Genomic DNA, 21,423 nt, shown 5'->3' with positions numbered 1-21,423 from the left:
GAGGGCTTCCCCAGGGGACAGAGAAAGAGGGGTTCCCCGGGACAGAGGGGTCCCCCAGGACAGAGGGATCCCCAGGGGACAGAGAAAGAGGGGTTCCCCAGGACAGAGGGATCCCCAGGGGTCAGAGCAAGAGGGGTCCCCCAGGACAGGCTCTCCCACACAGAACAGGGTTTCCTTGAATAGTTATGTTTTTGTCCCTGGGGCCCCAGGGAGTTTGTAGTTTGTAGAAATGTTCTATCCATGTGGCATTCGAGAAGTCAAGTCCCCCCCCCCCCCAGGGCAGTAGAGGGTTCCATTGCTCCTTGGGCAGTAGGTCTCTCTCAGTGCAGTAGTATGGCAGTAGTCCTCAGAGTTCTGTTACCCCCTGGGGTAGTAGAGTTCCATTGTTCCCCAGGGGCATTAACAGTCCAGTAGAGTTTCAGGGTTTCTTGTCGATAGTGTGGAAGAACCATTCAGTAAACTTCCTGAGTTGAGCAGCTGATGTCTGACTCTCCTCCTGTAGTCTCATGTTGTCTTGTCTCAGGTGCTGCACCTCTACCTGCAGCAACACCTTGTCCTCCTTCTCCTGGTAGAGAGAGAGAACATATCATATTAACACTGACCTCTAACCACTGACCCCTAACCCTAACCCTGACCCTAACCCTGACCTCTACCTGCAGCAACACCTTGTCCTCCTTCTCCTGGTAGAGAGAGAGAACATATCATATTAACACTGACCTCTAACCCTGACCCTAACCCTGACCTCTACCTGCAGCAACACCTTGTCCTCCTTCTCCTGGTAGAGAGAGAGAACATATCATATTAACACTGACCTCTAACCCTAACCCTGACCTCTACCTGCAGCAACACCTTGTCCTCCTTCTCCTGGTAGAGAGAGAGAACATATCATATTAACACTGACCTCTAACCCTGACCCCTAACCCTAACCCTGACCCTAACCCTGACCTCTACCTGCAGCAACACCTTGTCCTCCTTCTCCTGGTAGAGAGAGAGAACATATCATATTAACACTGACCTCTAACCACTGACCCCTAACCCTGACCTCTACCTGCAGCAACACCTTGTCCTCCTTCTCCTGGTAGAGAGAGAGAGAGAACATATCATATTAACACTGACCTCTAACCCTAACCCTGACCTCTACCTGCAGCAACACCTTGTCCTCCTTCTCCTGGTAGAGAGAGAGAACATATCATATTAACACTGACCTCTAACCCTAACCCTGACCTCTACCTGCAGCAACACCTTGTCCTCCTTCTCCTGGTAGAGAGAGAGAACATATCATATTAACACTGACCTCTAACCCTAACCCTGACCTCTACCTGCAGCAACACCTTGTCCTCCTTCTCCTGGTAGAGAGAGAGAACATATCATATTAACACTGACCTCTAACCCTGACCCTAACCCTAACCTCTACCTGCAGCAACACCTCCTGGTCCTCCTCCTGAGGAGGAGATCAACACTCAACATTAGGGTGCCATTTCAGATGGAGGCTAAACAGTATCTTATCACTCACTTGGAATAATTATGGGTTTCACAAATAGCTGTAAAAATGACAAACACACCCTATTGTTCTTGGCTTATAAGACTAGCTACGTGACGTTTCTCCAACCAACTTAAAAAGGGGACCCTGGCTTCTATAGTCAGGCAGGACTCAGCCATATGTAAGGTAAATGGGTTTCCATGTATTCTTCCCATGGTTAAAATAAGGGACTGAAGAGCCCAGACACAGTGAGGAGAGGAAGGTAGAGAGGTTAGCTAGGTAGTGATTAAGAAAAGAGACCATTATACAATTACCCCATACCATTACACCATTATACCATTACACCATTACACAGTTAAACCATACAATTACAACATTACACAATTACACCATACCATTACACCATTACACAGTTAAACCATACAATTACAACATTACACAATTACACCATACCATTACACCATTACACAGTTAAACCATACAATTACAACATTACACAATTACACCATACCATTATTACACCATTATACCATTACACCATTACACAGTTAAACCATACAATTACAACATTACACAATTACACCATACCATTACACCATTATACCATTACCACCAGTTAAACCCAATTACAACATTACCATTACACCATTACACCATTACACAGTTAAACCCATTACACACATTACACCATACCATTACACCATTATACCATTACACATACCATTACACCAGTTAAACCATTACAACATTACAGCATTACCATTACACCATTACACCATTACACCATTACACCATTACAGCATACCATTACACCATTACACCATACCATTACAGCATTATACCATTACACCATTACACCATACCATTACACCATTACACCATTACACCATTACACCATACCATTACAGCATTACACCATTACACCATTACACCATTACACCATTACACCATTACACCATACCATTACAGCATTATACCATTACACCATTACACCATTACACCATTATACCATTACACCATTACACCATTACACCATTACACCATACCATTACAGCATTATACCATTACACCATTACACCATTACACCATTACACCATACCATTACAGCATTATACCATTACACCATTACACCATTACACCATTACACCATTACACCATTACACCATACCATTACAGCATTATACCATTACACCATTACACCATTACACCATTACAGCATACCATTACACCATTACACCATACCATTACAGCATTATACCATTACACCATTACACCATACCATTACAGCAGTACACCATACCATTACAGCATTACAGCATTACACCATACAATTACACCATTACACCATACCATTACATTACACCATTACATCATACCATTACACCATACCAGTACACTATTACACCATACCATTACACCTTACCATTACACCATACCATTACACCATTCCCTTACACCATTATACCATTGCACAATGCCATTCCATTACAACATTAAAACATACCATAATACCATTACACCATAACATCACACCATTACACCATACCATTACACCATACCATTACACCATTACACCATTACACCACACCATTACACCATACCATTACACCATACCATAACACCATACTATTTCAACATTTCAACATTTCAACATTACACCATTCCCTTACACCACTACACAAAACCATTATACCATTGCACAATACCATACGGTTACACCATTACAACATACCATTATACCATTATACCATAACATTACACCATAACATTACACCATAACATTACACCATAACATTACAGCATTATACCATACCATTACATCATACCATTACACCATTATACCATAACATTACACCATAACATTACAGCATTACACCATACCATTACAGCATAATACCATTACACCATTATACCATTACACCATTACACCATGCCTTTACAGCATTACACCATTACACCATTAAACCATACCATTACATTATTATACCATTACACCATTACACTACACCATTACAGCATTACACCATTACACCATTAAACCATACCATTACATTATTATACCATTACACCATGCCTTTACAGCATTACACCATTACACCATTAAACCATACCATTACATTATTATACCATTACACCATTACACTACACAATTACAGCATTACACCATTACACCATTAAACCATACCATTACATTATTATACCATTACACCATTACACTACACCATTACAGTATTTCACCATTACACCATTAAACCATACCATTCCATTATTGTACCATTACACCATTACACTACACCATTACAGCATTATACCATTACAGCATTACAGCATTATACCATTACACCATTACACTACACCATTACAACATTATACCATTACAGCATTACAGCATTATACCATTACACCATTACATTATTATACCATTACACCATTACACCACACCATTACAGCATTACACTACACCATTACACCATTACACCACACCATTACAGCATTACAGCATTACAACACACCATTACAGCATTATACCATTACACCATTACACCATACCATTACAGCAGTACACCATACTATTACAGCATTACACCACACCATTACAGCATTACAGCATTACACCACACCATTACAGCATTATACCATTACACCATTACACTACACCATTACACCATTACACCACACCATTACAGCATTATACCATTACACCATTACACCATACCATTACAGCAGTACACCATACTATTACAGCATTACACCATACCTTTACAGCATTACACCATACCATTACACCACACCATTACACCATACCATTACACCATTAAACCATACCATTACACCACACCATTACACCATACCATTAAACCATACCATTACACCATACCATTACACCATACCATTACACCATGCCATTACACCATGCCATTACACCATTAAACCATACCATTACACCATACCATTACACCATACCATTACACCATGCCATTACACCATACCATTACACCATTAAACCATACCATTACACCATACCATTACACCATACCATTACACCATACCATTACACCATAACATTACACCATTTCATCATACCATTTCACCATACCATTACATCATTTCACCATACCATTATACCAATACACCATAACATTACACCATATCATTACATAATTTCACCATTACTGTCACGTTCTGTCCATCGTTCGTATGTGTTTTCCTTGTTTTAGTGTTGGTCAGGACGTGAGCTGGGTGGGCATTCTATGTTGTGTGTCTGGTTTGTCTATTTCTATGTTTGGCCTGATATGGTTCTCAATCAGAGGCAGGTGTTAGTCATTGTCTCTGATTGGGAACCATATTTAGGTAGCCTGTTTTGTGTTGGGTTTTGTGGGTGATTGTACCTGTCTCTGTGTTTGCACCAGATAGGACTGTTTAGGTTTTCACTTTTCTTGTTTTGTTTAGTCTGTTCATGTATAGTCGTCTTTATTAAAAACATGAATAACCACCACACTGCATTTTGGTCCGCCTCTCTATCACCAGAAGAAAACCCTTACAATTACACCATATCATTATACCATTACACCACACAATTCCACCATTCCACCATACCATTATACCATATCATTATACCCTTACACCATACAATTACACGATTACACCACACCGTTACACCGTACCATTACACCATACCATTACACCATACCATTACACCATTACACCGTACCATTACACCGTTACACCGTACCATTACACCATACCATTACACCATACCATTACACCGTACCATTACACCATACCATTACACCATACCATTACAAAATACCATTACACTATTACACCATACCATTACACCATACCATTACACTATTACACCATACCATTACACCATACCATTACACCATACCATTACAGCATACCATTACACCGTACCATTACACCATACCATTACATCGTACCATTACACTATTACACCATACCATTACACCATACCATGACACCATACCATTACACCATATCATTACATCATACCATTACACCATACCATGACACCATACCATTACACCATACCATTACAGCATACCATTACACCGTACCATTACACCATACCATTACACCATACCATTACACTATTACACCATACCATTACACCGTACTATTACACCATATGATTACATCATTACACCATTACACCACACCATTACACCATATCATTACATCATTACACCATTACACCACACCATTACACCATACCATGACACCATATCATTACACCATATCATTACATCATACCATTACACCATACCATTACACCACACCATTACACCATATCATTACATCATATCATTACATCATTACACCACACCATTACACCATACCATTACACCATATCATTACATCATTACACCATTACACCACACCATTACACCATACCATTACACCATACCATTACATCATTACACCATTACACCACACCATTACACCATACCATTACACCATACCATTACACCATGCCATTACACCATACCATTACACCATACCATTACACCATGCCATTACACCATTACACAATACCATTACACCATGCCATTACACAATAACATTACACCATACCATTACACCATACCATTACACCATATCATTACATCATTACACCATTACACCACACCATTACACCACACCATTACACCATACCATTACACCATACCATTACACCATGCCATTACACAATACCATTACACCATACCATTACACCATACCATTACACCATACCATTACACTATTACACCATACCATTACACCATACCATTACACCATATCATTACATCATTACACCACTACACCACACCATTACACCACACCATTACACCATACCATTACACCATTACACCATACCATTACACCACACCATTACACCATTACACCATTGTGACGACCCTCCCACTCTGTCTGCCGTATTCTCTCTTTGTTCTTGTTTCCTTATTAGGATGTGGGCGGAGTTGAGAGGGTCGTCAGCTACATGGGAAACACCTGGGCCAGGTGTCTCCCAGGATAAATAGACCTCTTCCACATTCATGGAGGAGACTCTCTCCATGCAGACAACTTTTGTAGATTGTGTTGTGGTTCTTGGTGGCCTTTTGTTTGTTTGCTTTGGCACCTTTCATCACCCTGCATTATCACATTCATGCAAAACACTCACTTACACTACTGATTACTGATTACACACACCATTGTATATTATACTTAGTTACTTATTTAATAAATATAGATTTTGCTACTCCTTATCTCCACGTTGTCTCCCTTTGTTACAGGCTTTGAGCCGGTTCGTGACAAGTGGGAGCTCATCCGGGATCTTTGAACTATTGGTTTGGGAGACCGTGGAGGTACGTGTTTGGTTTGAATATGGTGTTTGAGTGTGATCGACCCAGTATTGGTTGCCTTTATTGTTTGGTTTGTGTGCTGCGTTGGAGAGAGTATAATGGTTAGTTTCCAGGCCTTGCCTAGCCTGGAAACTCTTGTTCTACTTTCTGTTGGGAAGTAAGTCTGAGGAGGTCAGTAAATCGGCTGTGTACCTCGGTAGGAGATTTGTGTAGGATAGTGGAACTTGCTACCCGGAGCTATAGCCTTTTTCCCCTGATAGGCTTAGCGACGTGTTTCAATTTTGGACATGTTGGGCATGGTTAAATGTTTGTTATTTTTGTGTGGTGTCTGTGGACTGAGCAGTTGTCTCGGGGGCACGTCCGTGGCTTGGTGGAATTTGCCAGCATGCTGGGGAGTTCTATTTCCTTGCCAGCAGGCTACAGTGCATAAATACCCACCGCAAATCTGCACGAAGACTAGGGTTGAGTTATTGTAGGTTTTGGGGAAGCTCCGTATCTCATCTCTCTTCTGTGGTGCTCAGGATGATTGTCATTTCTCTGGTTGTGGTCTGATGTGCTCAGCAGAGGGGTTGAGCAAGATTACTTACTTATGACTATGGTGTCTCATGTATACAAGTTCATTCGCTTTCCATCAGAGGACCTGTTAGAATTATGTACTTAAGAACAGCTGTTGAAGATCGCTGAACACTACAAGCTTAAATGATTGAAATTAGTGAAATTCTGTTTCGTTGGAAGTGACTATGAATCGTTGGAAGTGACTATGAATCGTTGGGAGTTGTAAAAAAGAAGGACCCTGATGTTCTTTTCGTTGGAGTTTGTAGCTGTTGGTCTTTTGTGCCATGTTCCTGAATGTTTACATGACTGACCATTGTTTTGGGTTGTCATGTTCTATCTTTCCTGTCTGTTCCCTCCTGGTCTTGTGTTCTTCTTTCCTCTTAAATATTGCTTCCTATGCGCAAAGGTTGCTGAGGTCTGAGGAGGAGGAGGTTGGTTGGGGCAGGTGGAGGTGTGAACACATAACCCCTCACCAATTTGGGACGCAGAGGCCTGTGTCAATTTGGGACGCGGGAGGCCTGTGTCAATTTGGGACGCGGGAGGCCTGTGTCAATTTGGGACGCGGGAGGCCTGTGTCAATTTGGGACGCGGGAGGCCTGTGTCAATTTGGGACGCGGGAGGCCTGTGTCAATTTGGGACGCGGGAGGCCTGTGTCAATTTGGGACGCGGGAGGCCTGTGTCAATTTGGGACGCGGGAGGCCTGTGTCAATTTGGGACGCGGGAGGCCTGTGTCAATTTGGGACGCGGGAGGCCTGTGTCAATTTGGGACGCGGGAGGCCTGTGTCAATTTGGGACGCGGGAGGCCTGTGTCAATTTGGGACGCGGGAGGCCTGTGTCAATTTGGGACGCGGGAGGCCTGTGTCAATTTGGGACGCAGAGGCCTGTGTCAATTTGGGACGCAGAGGCTGGTATGTTGTTCCGGGGTCCTTGTTGGTCCCCGGTTTTATGGGGGGGAATGTGACGACCCTCCCACTCTGTCTGCCGTATTCTCTCTTTGTTCTTGTTTCCTTATTAGGATGTTGGTGGGCGGAGTTGAGAGGGTCGTCAGCTACATGGAAAACACCTGGGCCAGGTGTCTCCCAGGATAAATAGACCTCTTCCACATTCATGGAGGAGACTCTCTCCATGCAGACACCCGTTGTAGATTCTGTTGTGGTTCTTGGTGGCCTTTTGTTTGTTTGCTTTGGCACCTTTCATCACCCTGCATTATCACATTCATGCAAAACACTCACTTACACTACGGACTACTGATTACACACACCATTGGATATTATACTTAGTTACTTATTTAATAAATATAGATTTTGCTACTCCTTATCTCCACGTTGTCTCCCTTTGTAACGGGCTTTGAGCCGGTTCGTGACACCATACCATTACACCATACCATTACACCATACCATTACACCATTACACCATACCATTACACTATTACACCATACCATTACACCATTACACCATTACACCATCATTACACCACCATTACACCATACCATTACACCATACCATTACACCATACCATTATACCATTACACCATACCATTACACCATACCATTACACCATACCATTACACTATTACACCACACCATTACACCATACCATTACTCCATACCATTACACCATTACACCGTACTATTACACCACACCATTACACCATACCATTACACTATTACACCTTACCATTATACCATATCATTATACCCTTACACCATACAATTACACCATTACACCATACCATTATACCATATCATTATACCCTTACACCATACAATTACACCATCACACCATACCATATCATTACACAATTACACCATATCATTACATCATTACACCATCACACCATACCATTACACCACATCATTACACAATCCCATTACACCATACCATTACACCACACTATTACACCATATCATTACACCATACCATTACACAGTATCATTATAGCATTACACCATACCAATACACTACTACACCATACCAGTATACCATTACATTACATAATATCTTTATACCATTTTTTTAAACCTTTATTTAACTAGGCAGTTAAGTCAGTTAAGAACAAATTCTTTTTTTCAATGATGGACTAGGAACAGAGGGTTAACTGCCTGTTCAGGGGCAGAACGATAGATTTGTACCTTGTCAGCTCGGGGATTTGAAATTGCAACCTTTCGGCTGCTAGTCCAACAGCTCTAACCACTAGGCTACCCTGCCGCACCATTGCACCATACCATTACACAATACCGTTACACCATTACACAATACCATTACACCATACCAGTATACCACTATACCACGCCTCTAGTGCTGAGATGCAGTGCCTTAGATCGCTGGGCCACTCGGGAGCCTAAAAATATTGTTGCCAACACATTTTCCCTTGAGGGCCATTGTCTCTGGAGGTGTGGGAAGAGAAAAGAAGAAAAAAATAAGAAGACGAAGAAGTGAAGAGAGTGCCGTACCTTTCTGAGGTCATACTGCAGTTGTCTCAGGATCAACTCCAGTTGGTTGACTTTACCAGTCAGAGTTGAGGGGGAGTTGTTCCTGGACAAACACATAGATGTTATAGTGTAGTATAGTGTTGTGATTTGAAGTGGTAAAGTATGGTATGGTATAGTATGGCAAGGTATGGTATAATATAGTATAGTGTGTTGTTGTATGGTACAGCATAGTATGGTATAGTATGGCATAGTATAGTAATGTATGGTATAGTATGGTATAATATAGTATAGTGTGTTGTTGTATGGTACAGCATAGTATGGTATAGTATGGCATAGTATAGTAATGTATGGTATAGTATGGTATAATATAGTATAGTGTGTTGTTGTATGGTACAGCATAGTATGGTATAGTGTGGCATGGTCTGGTATAGTATGGCAAGGTATGGTATAATATAGTATAGTGTGTTGTTGTATGGTACAGCATAGTATGGTATAGTATGGCATAGTATAGTAATGTATGGTATAGTATGGTATAATATGGTATGGTATAGTATGGTATGGTATAATATGGTATGGTATAGTATGGTATGGTATGGTATAGTATGGTATAGTATAGTATGGTATGGTATGGTATGGTATGGTATAGTATGGTATAGTATAGTATAGTATAGTATGGTATAGTATAGTATGGTATAGTATGGTATAATATGGTATGGTATGGTATGGTATAGTATGATACGACGTGGTATGGTTTTGTATGGTATAGTATGGTATAGTAATGTATGGTATAGTATGGTATGGTATGGTATGGTATAATATAGTATAGTGTGTTGTTGTATGGTACAGCATAGTATGGTATAGTATGGCATAGTATAGTAATGTATGGTATAGTATGGTATAATATGGTATGGTATAGTATGGTATGGTATAATATGGTACAGCATAGTATGGTATAGTATGGTATGGTATAATATAGTATAGTGTGTTGTTGTATGGTACAGCATAGTATGGTATAGTATGGCATAGTATAGTAATGTATGGTATAGTATGGTATAATATGGTATGGTATAGTATGGTATAATATGGTATGGTATAGTATGGTATGGTATAGTATGGTATAGTATGGTATAGTATGGTATAATATGGTATAGTATGGTATGGTATGTTATAATATGGTATAGTATGGTATAGTATGGTATAATATGGTATAGTATGGTATAGTATGGTATAATATGGTATAATATGGTATGGTATAGTATGGTATGGTATATGGTATGGTATGGTATGGTATAGTATGGTATGGTATGGTATGGTATGGTATAGTATGGTATGGTATGGTATAGTATGGTATGGTATGGTATAGTATGGTATAGTATGGTATAGTATGGTATAGTATGGTATAGTATGGTATGGTATGGTATGGTATAGTATGGTATAGTATGGTATGGTATGGTATAATATGGTATAGTATGGTATAGTATGGTATGGTATAATATGGTATGGTATAGTATGGTATGGTATAATATGGTATGGTATGGTATAATGGTATGGTATGGTATAGTATGGTATAGTATGGTATAGTATGGTATGGTATAATATGGTATGGTATAGTATGGTATAGTATGGTATGGTATAGTATGGTATAGTATGGTATAATATGGTATGGTATAGTATAGTATGGTATACATTACATTACATTTAAGTCATTTAGCAGACGCTCTTATAATATGGTATGGTATAGTATGGTATGGTATAATATGGTATGGTATAGTATGGTATGGTATAATATGGTATAGTATAGTATGGTATGGTATAATATGGTATGGTATAGTATGATACGACGTGGTATGGTTTTGTATGGTATAGTAATGTATGGTATAGTATAGTATGGTATAGTATGGCATAGTATAGTAATGTATGGTATAGTATGGTATAGTATGGTATGGTATGGTATGGTATGGTATAGCATAGTATGGTATAGTATGGTATGGTGTAGTATAGTATGGTATAGTATGGTATGGTATAGCATAGTATGGTATGGTATAGTATGATACGACGTGGTATGGTTTTGTATGGTATAGTAATGTATGGTATAGTATAGTATGGTATGGTATGGTATAGCATAGTATGGTATAGTATGGTATGGTGTAGTATAGTATGGCAAGGTATGGTATAATATAGTATAGTGTGTTGTTGTATGGTACAGCATAGTATGGTATGGTATGGTATGGTATAATATAGTATAGTGTGTTGTTGTATGGTACCGCATAGTATGGTATAGTATGGTATAATATGGTATGGTATAGTATGGTATGGTATAATATAGTATGGTATAGTATGGTATGGTATGGTATAGTATAGTATAGTATGGCATAGTATAGTAATGTATGGTATAGTATGGCATAGTATAGTAATGTATGGTATAGCATGGTATGGTGTAGTATAGTATGGTATAGTGTGGCATGGTATGGTATAATATGGTATGGTATAATATGGTATGGTATAGTATAATATGGTATGGTATAATATGGTATGGTATAGTATGATACAACGTGGTATGGTTTTGTATGGTATAGTATGGTATAATATGGTATGGTATAGTATGGTATGGTATAATATGGTATGGTATAATAAGGTATGGTATAGTATGGTATAGTATGGTATAGTATGGTATAGTATGGTATAGTATGGTATGGTGTAGTATAGTATGGTATAGTATGGTATGGTGTAGTATAGTATGGTATAGTGTGGCATGGTCTGGTATAGTATGGCAAGGTATGGTATAATATAGTATAGTGTGTTGTTGTATGGTACAGCATAGTATGGTATAGTATGGCATAGTATAGTAATGTATGGTATAGTATGGTATAGTATAGTATGGTATGGTATGGTATGGTATGGTATGGTATGGTATAGCATAGTATGGTATACTATGGTATGGTGTAGTATAGTATGGTATAGTGTGGCATGGTCTGGTATAGTATGGTATGGTATGGTATGGTATGGTATAGCATAGTATGTTATAGTATGGCATAGTATAGTAGTGTATGGTATAGTATGGTATGGTATAATGTGGTATGGTATAGTATGATACGATGTGGTATGGTTTTGTATGGTATGGTAGAGTAAGGCACAGTGTAACGTGGTATAGTATGGTATAGTATGGTATAGTATAGCATAGTATGGTATGGTATGGTATGGTATAGTATGGCATGGTATAATATGGTATGGTATAATATGGTATGGTATAGCATAGTATGGTATAGTATGGCATAGTATAGTAATGTATGGTATAGTATGGTATAATATGGTATGGTATAGTATGGTATGGTATAGTATGGTATGGTATAGTATAGTATGGTATAGTATGGTATAATATGGTATGGTATAGTATGGTATGGTATAATATGGTATAATATGGTATGGTATAGTATGGTATGGTATAATATGGTATGGTATAGTATGATACGACGTGGTATGGTTTTGTATGGTATAGTAATGTATGGTATAGTATGGTATGGTATGGTATGGTATGGTATAGTATAGTGTGTTGTTGTATGGTACAGCATAGTATGGTATAGTATGGCATAGTATAGTAATGTATGGTATAATATGGTATAATATGGTATGGTATGGTATAATATGGTATGGTATAGTATGATACGACGTGGTATGGTTTTGTATGGTATAGTATGGTATAGTAATGTATGGTATAGTATGGTATGGTATGGTATAGCATAGTATGGTATACTATGGTATGGTGTAGTATAGTATGGTATAGTGTGGCATGGTCTGGTATAGTATAGTATAGTATGGTATGGTATGGTATAGTATGGTATAGTAATGTATGGTATAGTATGGCATGGTATGGTATGGTATAGCATAGTATGGTATACTATGGTATGGTGTAGTATAGTATGGTATAGTGTGGCATGGTCTGGTATAGTATGGTATGTATGGTATGGTATGGTATGGTATGGTATGGTATAGCATAGTATGTTATAGTATGGTATGGTGTAGTATAGTATGGTATAGTGTGGCATGGTCTGGTATAGTATGGCAAGGTATGGTATAATATAGTATAGTGTGTTGTTGTATGGTACAGCATAGTAGGGTATAGTATGGCATAGTATAGTAATGTATGGTATAGTATGGTATAATATGGTATGGTATAGTATGGTATGGTATAATATAGTATGGTATAGTATGGTATGGTATAGTATGGTATGGTATAATATGGTATGGTATAGTATGGTATGGTATAGTATGGTATGGTATAGTATGGTATGGTATAATATGGTATGGTATAGTATAGTATAGTATGGCATAGTATAGTAATGTATGGTATAGTATGGTATAATATGGTATGGTATAGTATGATATGGTATAATATGGTATGGTATAGTATGATACGACGTGGTATGGTTTTGTATGGTATAGTAATGTATGGTATAGTATAGTATGGTATAGTGTGGCATGGTCTGGTATAGTATAGTATAGTATGGTATAGTATGGTATAGTATAGTAGGGTATAGTATGGTATAATATAGTATGGTATGGTATGGTATGGTATAGTATGATATGATGTGGTATGGAATAGTATGGTATGATGTGGTATGGTGTGGTATAGCATGACATGGTATGGTATACTATGGTATGGTGTAGTATAGTATGGAACAGTATAGTAGGGTTCGGTATCGTATAGTATGGTATGGCATAGTATAGAATAGTAGTGTATGGTATAGTATGGTATAGCATAGAATGGAATGGTATGGTATGGTATGGCACGGTATAGTATAGCATAGTATATTATGGTATGGTATTGTATGGTATAGTATGGTATGGTACAGTATAGTAGGGTATGGTACCGTATAGTATCGTAGGGCATAGTATGATACGATGTGGTATGGTATAGTATGGTATAGTATGGTATAGTATAGTAGGGTATAGTATGGTATAATATAGTATGGTATGGTATAGTATGATATGATGTGGTATGGAATAGTATGGTATGATGTGGTATGGTGTGGTATAGCATGACATGGTATGGTATACTATGGTATGGTGTAGTATAGTATGGAACAGTATAGTAGGGTTCGGTATCGTATAGTATGGTATGCCATAGTATGATATGATGTGGCATGGTATAGTTTGGTATGGTATAGTATGGTACGCTATAGTATTATATGTTGTGGTATGGTATAGTATAGTATGGTATGAAGTGGTTTGGTATAGTATGGCATGCTATAGTATAGTATGGTATAGTGTGGCATATTATGGTATAGTATAGTATGGTATGGTATAGTATGGTGTAGTATAGTATGATATAGCATGGCATGGTATAGTATAGTATGGTATGGTATGGCATAGTATGATATGATTTGGTAATGTATAGTATGATATGATTTGGTATGATATAGTATGGTATGGTATATTATAGTATGGTATGGTATGGTATATTATGGTATGGTATGGTATGGTATAGTATAGTATGGTATGGCATGGTGTGGTATAGTATGGTATGGTGTAGTTTGTATGGTACGGTACGGTATAGTATAGTATAATATAGTATGGTGTGGTATGGTATAGTATAGTATGGTATAGTATGGTATGGTATTGTATAGTATAATATAGTGTGGTATGGTATGGTATAGTATAGTATAGTATGGTATAGTATTGTATGGTATGGTGTGGTATGGTATAATATGGTACAGTATGGTATGGTATGGTATAGTATTGTATAGTATGTTATGGTATTGTATGGTATAGTATATTATAGTATGGTAAGGTATGGTAGTATTGTATGGTACGGTATAGTATAGTATAATATAGTATGGTGTGGTATGGTATGGTATGGTATAGTATAGTATAGTATAATATATGCTATAATATGCTATTATCATTGCGTTTACTTGATAACTACCTACACAAATAGCTAGCTAGAACAAAGTGTTAATAAGATAAATTCATTTAAAAAGATTAAAAGCAATACAAATATGGTGTGGTATGTTATGGTATGGTATGGTATAGTAGGGTATGGCATAGTATAGTACAGTATGGTATATTATAGTATAGTATAGTATGATATAGTATTGTATAGTATGGTATGGTGTGGTATGGTATAGTATGGTGTAGTATGGTATGGTATGGTATGGTATGGTATGGTATAGTGTAGTGTAGTGTATGGTATGGTATGGTATGGTATGGTATGGTATAGTATAGTATAGTATGGTATGGTATGGTATGGTATGGTATAGTATTGTATGGTATGGTACGGTATAGTATAGTATAGTATAGTATGGTATGGTATGGTATGGTATGGTATGGTATGGTGTAGTGTTGTATGGTATGGTATAGTATAGTATGGTATGGTATAGTATGGTATGGTATGGTATGGTATGGTACGGTACGGTATAGTATAGTATAGTATAGTGTGATATAGTATTGTATAGTATGGTATAGTATGGTATGGTGTACTATGGTATGGTATGGTATGGTATGGTATGGTATGGTATGGTATGGTATGGTATGGTATAGTATGGTATGTATGGTATAGTATGGTATGGTATGGTATGGTACGGTATAGTATAGTATAGTATAGTATAGTATAGTGTGATATAGTATTGTATAGTATGGTATAGTATGGTATGGTGTACTATGGTATGGTATGGTATGGTATGGTATGGTATGGTATGGTATAGTATGGTATGGTATAGTATGGTATGATATGGTATAGTATGGTATGGTATGGTATGGTACGGTACGGTATAGTATAGTATAGTATAGTGTGATATAGTATTGTATAGTATGGTATAGTATGGTATGGTGTACTATGGTATGGTATGGTATGGTATGGTACGGTATAGTATTGTATGGTATGGTACGGTACGGTACGGAACGGTATAGTATAGTATAGTATGATATAGTATTGTATAGTATGGTATAGTATGGTATGGTATGGTATAGTATGGTATAGTATGGTATAGTATGGTATGGTATAGTCTGGTATGGTATAGTATGGTATGGTATGGTGTACTATGGTATGGTATGGTATGGTATGGTATAGTATGGTATAGTATGGTATGGTATAGTATGGTATAGTATAGTATGGTATGAAGTGGTTTGGTATGGTATGGCATTGTGTAGTATGATATAGTATGGCATGCTATGGTATAGTATAGTATGGTATAGAATGGTATAGTATGGTATGGTATGGTATAGTATGGTATGGTATAGTATGGTATGGTATAGTATGGTATGGTGTACTATGGTATGGTAATGTATAGTATGGTAGAGTATGGTATGGTATAGTATGGTATGGTATAGTATGGTATGGTATGGTATGGTATGTATGTATAGTATGGTATGGTGTAGTGTGGTATGGTATGTGTTTTACAAGTGATGAGGCTCTCACCCTGCCTCTAGGGCGGCCCCCTCAGCTGCAGCCACGCGTCTGGTCAGTTCCTTTGAGATTTGGAGCGCCTCGGCCCTCTGCATGTCTGTCATGGTGCAGAAAGACGCCACCCGCTGGTCTGGGACACATTGCAAGCAGGAAACAGGCTCAATCATGATATTATTAATGTTTGCATGCATCTATAACAATCTCCAATCAACAACATATAAACATAAAGACAGTTAAATTATTTTACAGATTACTTTAAGTAAATTGGGTTTTATTATATAGATTATTTAAAATAAATTGGGTTTTAATATATAGATAATTTTAAATAAATTGGGTTTTAATATATAGATAATTTTAAATAAATTGGGTTTTAATATATAGATTATTTAAAATAAATTGGGTTTTAATATATAGATAATTTTAAATAAATTGGGTTTTAATAAATAGATACTTTTACGTAAATTGGGTTTTATTATATAGATTATTTTAAATAATTAGGGTTTTAATTGACTGATCATTCACATGCACACATATAGGCCTCAAACTCAAACTGGAGATCGAAATAAAGCTACAAAAAACGAATTAAAAGAAAAAATCTCCATAACCGAATATACAAGGACCTCTCCTCTCCTCTCCTCTCCTCTCCTCTCCTCTCCTCTCCTCTCCTCTCCTCTCCTCTCCTCTCCTCTCCTCTCCTCTCCTCTCCTCTCCTCTCCTCTCCTCTACCCATGTGTCTGAAGAGCCAGCTGCCTGGCTCCTAGAAGGTCTAGATTACATAGTGGTCTGTCAGGCTGTAGTCATGCGTGTTCTAGGCCTACACCAGAACTGCTCTGCCTGCTTTTCTCCCAACGGAAAACACTGACTTGGTAAGTTACCTTACCATGAGGACAGCTCTAGTCGATCACTCTGGGGGGGCAATCTGTAGTTGCTCCATCCATTTTTGGACTTCTGTATTAATGAAAAATAACCATTGATTGTGGAATAATATAACTTTGAAATGCCTCAGCAGCTTAGTTTAACAGTCACATTCTATCAGAACCCAAAATAGAAGCTTGTTAACTCTAATGTTTGTAAACAATGTAGTTGAAAACAACACTGCAGAGCCTCAAAACATGTTTAAAACTAGCATTGTGAGATCATGGATGGTCTGTCATTGAATGCTTGGCTCTATCTAGGAGAGGGGGTACATTTCTCCAGCTCCATCCCTCAGCTTTTTACTGAAACAGGGGTGGAAGTCGGGTTGGTTATTGTTTCAACTGCTGATTAATGCTTTACTGCTTTAAAGAGAATGTCCCATAAATGTAGACTCAAATCAAACCAAATCTCTGAGACAAAAGCCCCTGTCTGTAACACTGAGTGTGTCTGAAATGGCCACCTGTTCTCTAAAAACTGGACAACTGTTGACCAGGACCCACAGGGCTCTATATAGTGGACTACTGTTGACCAGGACCCACAGGGCTCTATATAGTGGTCTACTGTTGACCAGGACCCACAGGGCTCTATATAGTGGACTACTGTTGACCAGGACCCACAGGGCTCTATATAGTGGACTACTGTTGACCAGGACCCACAGGGCTCTATATAGTGGACTACTGTTGACCAGGACCCACAGGGCTCTATATAGTGGACTACTGTTGACCAGGACCCACAGGGCTCTATATAGTGGACTACTGTTGACCAGGACCCATAGGGCTCTATATAGTGGACTACTGTTGACCAGGACCCACAGGGCTCTATATAATGGACTACTGTTGACCAGGACCCACAGGGCTCTATCTATATAGTGGTCTACTGTTGACCAGGACCCATAGGGCTCTATGTTGACCAGGACCCATAGGGCTCTATATAGTGGACTACTGTTGACCAGGACCCATAGGGCTCTATGTTGACCAGGACCCATAGGGCTCTATATAGTGGACTACTGTTGACCAGGACCCACAGGGCTCTATATAGTGGACTACTGTTGACCAGGAGGGCCTATATAGTGGACTACTGTTGACCAGGACCCACAGGGCTCTATATAGTGGACTACTGTTGACCAGGACCCACAGGGCTCTATATAGTGGACTACTGTTGACCAGGACCCACAGGGCTCTAGTGGACTAGTGGACCCACACTATATAGTGGACTGTTGACCAGGACCCACAGGGCTATATAGTGGACTCTGACCAGGACCCACAGGGCTATAGTGGACTACTGTTGACCAGGACCCACAGGGCTCTATATAGTGGACTACTGTTGACCAGGACCCACAGGGCTCTATATAGTGGACTACTGTTGACCAGGACCCATAGGGCTCTATATAGTGGACTACTGTTGACCAGGACCCACAGGGCTCTATATAGTGGACTACTGTTGACCAGGACCCACAGGGCTCTATATAGTGGACTACTGTTGACCAGGACCCACAGGGCTCTATATAGTGGACTACTGTTGACCAGGACCCACAGGGCTCTATATAGTGGGCTCTATATAGTGGACTATATAGTGGACTACTGTTGACCAGGACCCACAGGGCTCTATATAGTGGACTACAGTTGACCAGGACCCACAGGGCTCTATATAGTGGACTACAGTTGACCAGGACCCACAGGGCTCTATATAGTGGACTACTGTTCACCAGGACCCACAGGGCTCTATATAGTGGACTACTGTTGACCAGGACCCACAGGGCTCTATATAGTGGACTACTGTTGACCGGGACCCACAGGGCTCTATATAGTGGACTACAGTTGACCAGGACCCACAGGGCTCTATATAGTGGACTACAGTTGACCAGGACCCATAGGGCTCTATATAGTGGACTACTGTTGACCAGGACCGACAGGGCTCTGTTGACCAGGATACAGGGTGGACTACTGTTGACCAGGACCCACCAGGACCCACAGGGCTCTATATAGTGGACTACTGTGGACTACTGTTGACCAGGACCCACAGGGCTCTATATAGTGGACTACTGTTGACCAGGACCCACAGGGCTCTATATAGTGGACTACAGTCGACCAGGACCCACAGGGCTCTATATAGTGGACTACAGTTGACCAGGACCCACAGGGCTCTATATAGTGGACTACTGTTGACCAGGACCCATAGGGCTCTATATAGTGGACTACTGTTGACCAGGACCCACAGGGCTCTATATAGTGGACAGGGTGTCAGTTCAGAAACATTGTGTTAGCTGTTTGCATCAGGCTTACAGAAGGAGACCACTCTCTTATTCCATATGAATGGACGGTTTCCCTTCTTGTTCACAGGCTGCGCCACAAAGATGAAACAAAACAGTTCCAGGAAAGCAGAGACAGGGACTGAAATGTCTCCCAAATAGCACCCTATTCCCTATTAGTGGACAGGCTCTATATAGTAGAGCCCAGTAGTGCACTGCTTTTAATCAGGACCTATAGGGACTAAGGTGCCATTTGTGATGGAACCATTGACTGAGTCTGGCACTCACATAAAAGAAAGGCTGCTTTGAAAAGCAGATTCCTTTTCAGGCATTTACATGTTCCATATTCCTGGACGGCAATCAAACAACAGAATGGCTTGTAACCCACGTAGACCAGAGAGATGGTTTCTGTGAGAGAGTATTGGAGAGAGGGAGCCACAAAGAGAAGGCAGAGTACTAAGAGAGAGAGACAGAGAGAGACAGCTTGGCTAGAGGCCACATAGAGAGACAGAGAGAGACAGCTTGGCTAGAGGCCACAGAGAGAGACAGAGAGAGACAGCTTGGCTAGAGGCCACAGAGAGAGACAGAGAGAGACAGAGAGAGACAGAGAGAGACAGAGAGAGACAGCTTGGCTAGAGGCCACAGAGAGAGACAGAGAGAGACAGAGAGAGACAGCTTGGCTAGAGGCCACAGAGAGAGAGAGAGAGAGAGAGACAGAGAGAGACAGCTTGGCTAGAGGCTACAGAGAGAGACAGAGAGAGACAGAGAGAGACAGAGAGGACAGAGAGAGACAGAGAGAGACAGCTTGGCTAGAGGCAGAGAGAGACAGAGAGAGACAGAGAGAGACAGAGAGAGACAGAGAGAGACAGCTTGGCTAGAGGCCACAGAGAGAGACAGACAGAGACAGAGAGAGACAGCTTGGCTAGAGGCCACAGAGAGAGACAGAGAGAGACAGAGAGAGACAGCTTGGCTAGAGGCCACAGAGAGAGATAGAGAGAGACAGAGAGAGACAGCTTGGCTAGAG

At 39.6% G+C, this 21,423-nt stretch overlaps 1 protein-coding gene across 5 annotated transcripts in view; it reads right to left on the bottom strand.

Moving 5' to 3' along the window:
* Positions 1 to 283: 283 nt before the first annotated feature.
* The window catches only part of LOC124048028 (signal-induced proliferation-associated 1-like protein 2), a 393,892-nt gene continuing 372,752 nt past the window's right edge, over positions 284 to 21,423 (bottom strand). For 3 of the 5 annotated variants that reach the window (XM_046368390.1, XM_046368391.1, XM_046368393.1), the window contains 3 exons: positions 17,249 to 17,366; positions 9,856 to 9,937; positions 284 to 565 (listed from right to left, as the gene is read on the bottom strand). In XM_046368390.1, the coding sequence (XP_046224346.1) occupies positions 419 to 565; positions 9,856 to 9,937; positions 17,249 to 17,366 (347 nt within the window). In that variant the 3' untranslated portion in view covers positions 284 to 418. Of the gene's footprint in view, positions 566 to 9,855; positions 9,938 to 17,248; positions 17,367 to 18,116; positions 18,185 to 21,423 lie in introns of those variants that run through there. The other 2 variants (XM_046368392.1, XM_046368394.1) reach the window with 2 other exon arrangements.

This window comes from Oncorhynchus gorbuscha, linkage group LG11 (assembly GCF_021184085.1).
Source record: "Oncorhynchus gorbuscha isolate QuinsamMale2020 ecotype Even-year linkage group LG11, OgorEven_v1.0, whole genome shotgun sequence".
In the NCBI taxonomy this organism is placed as follows: domain Eukaryota; kingdom Metazoa; phylum Chordata; class Actinopteri; order Salmoniformes; family Salmonidae; genus Oncorhynchus; species Oncorhynchus gorbuscha.
The sequence above is the reverse complement of the archived record's forward strand: the minus strand, read 5'-3'. Positions and strand labels throughout refer to the sequence as shown.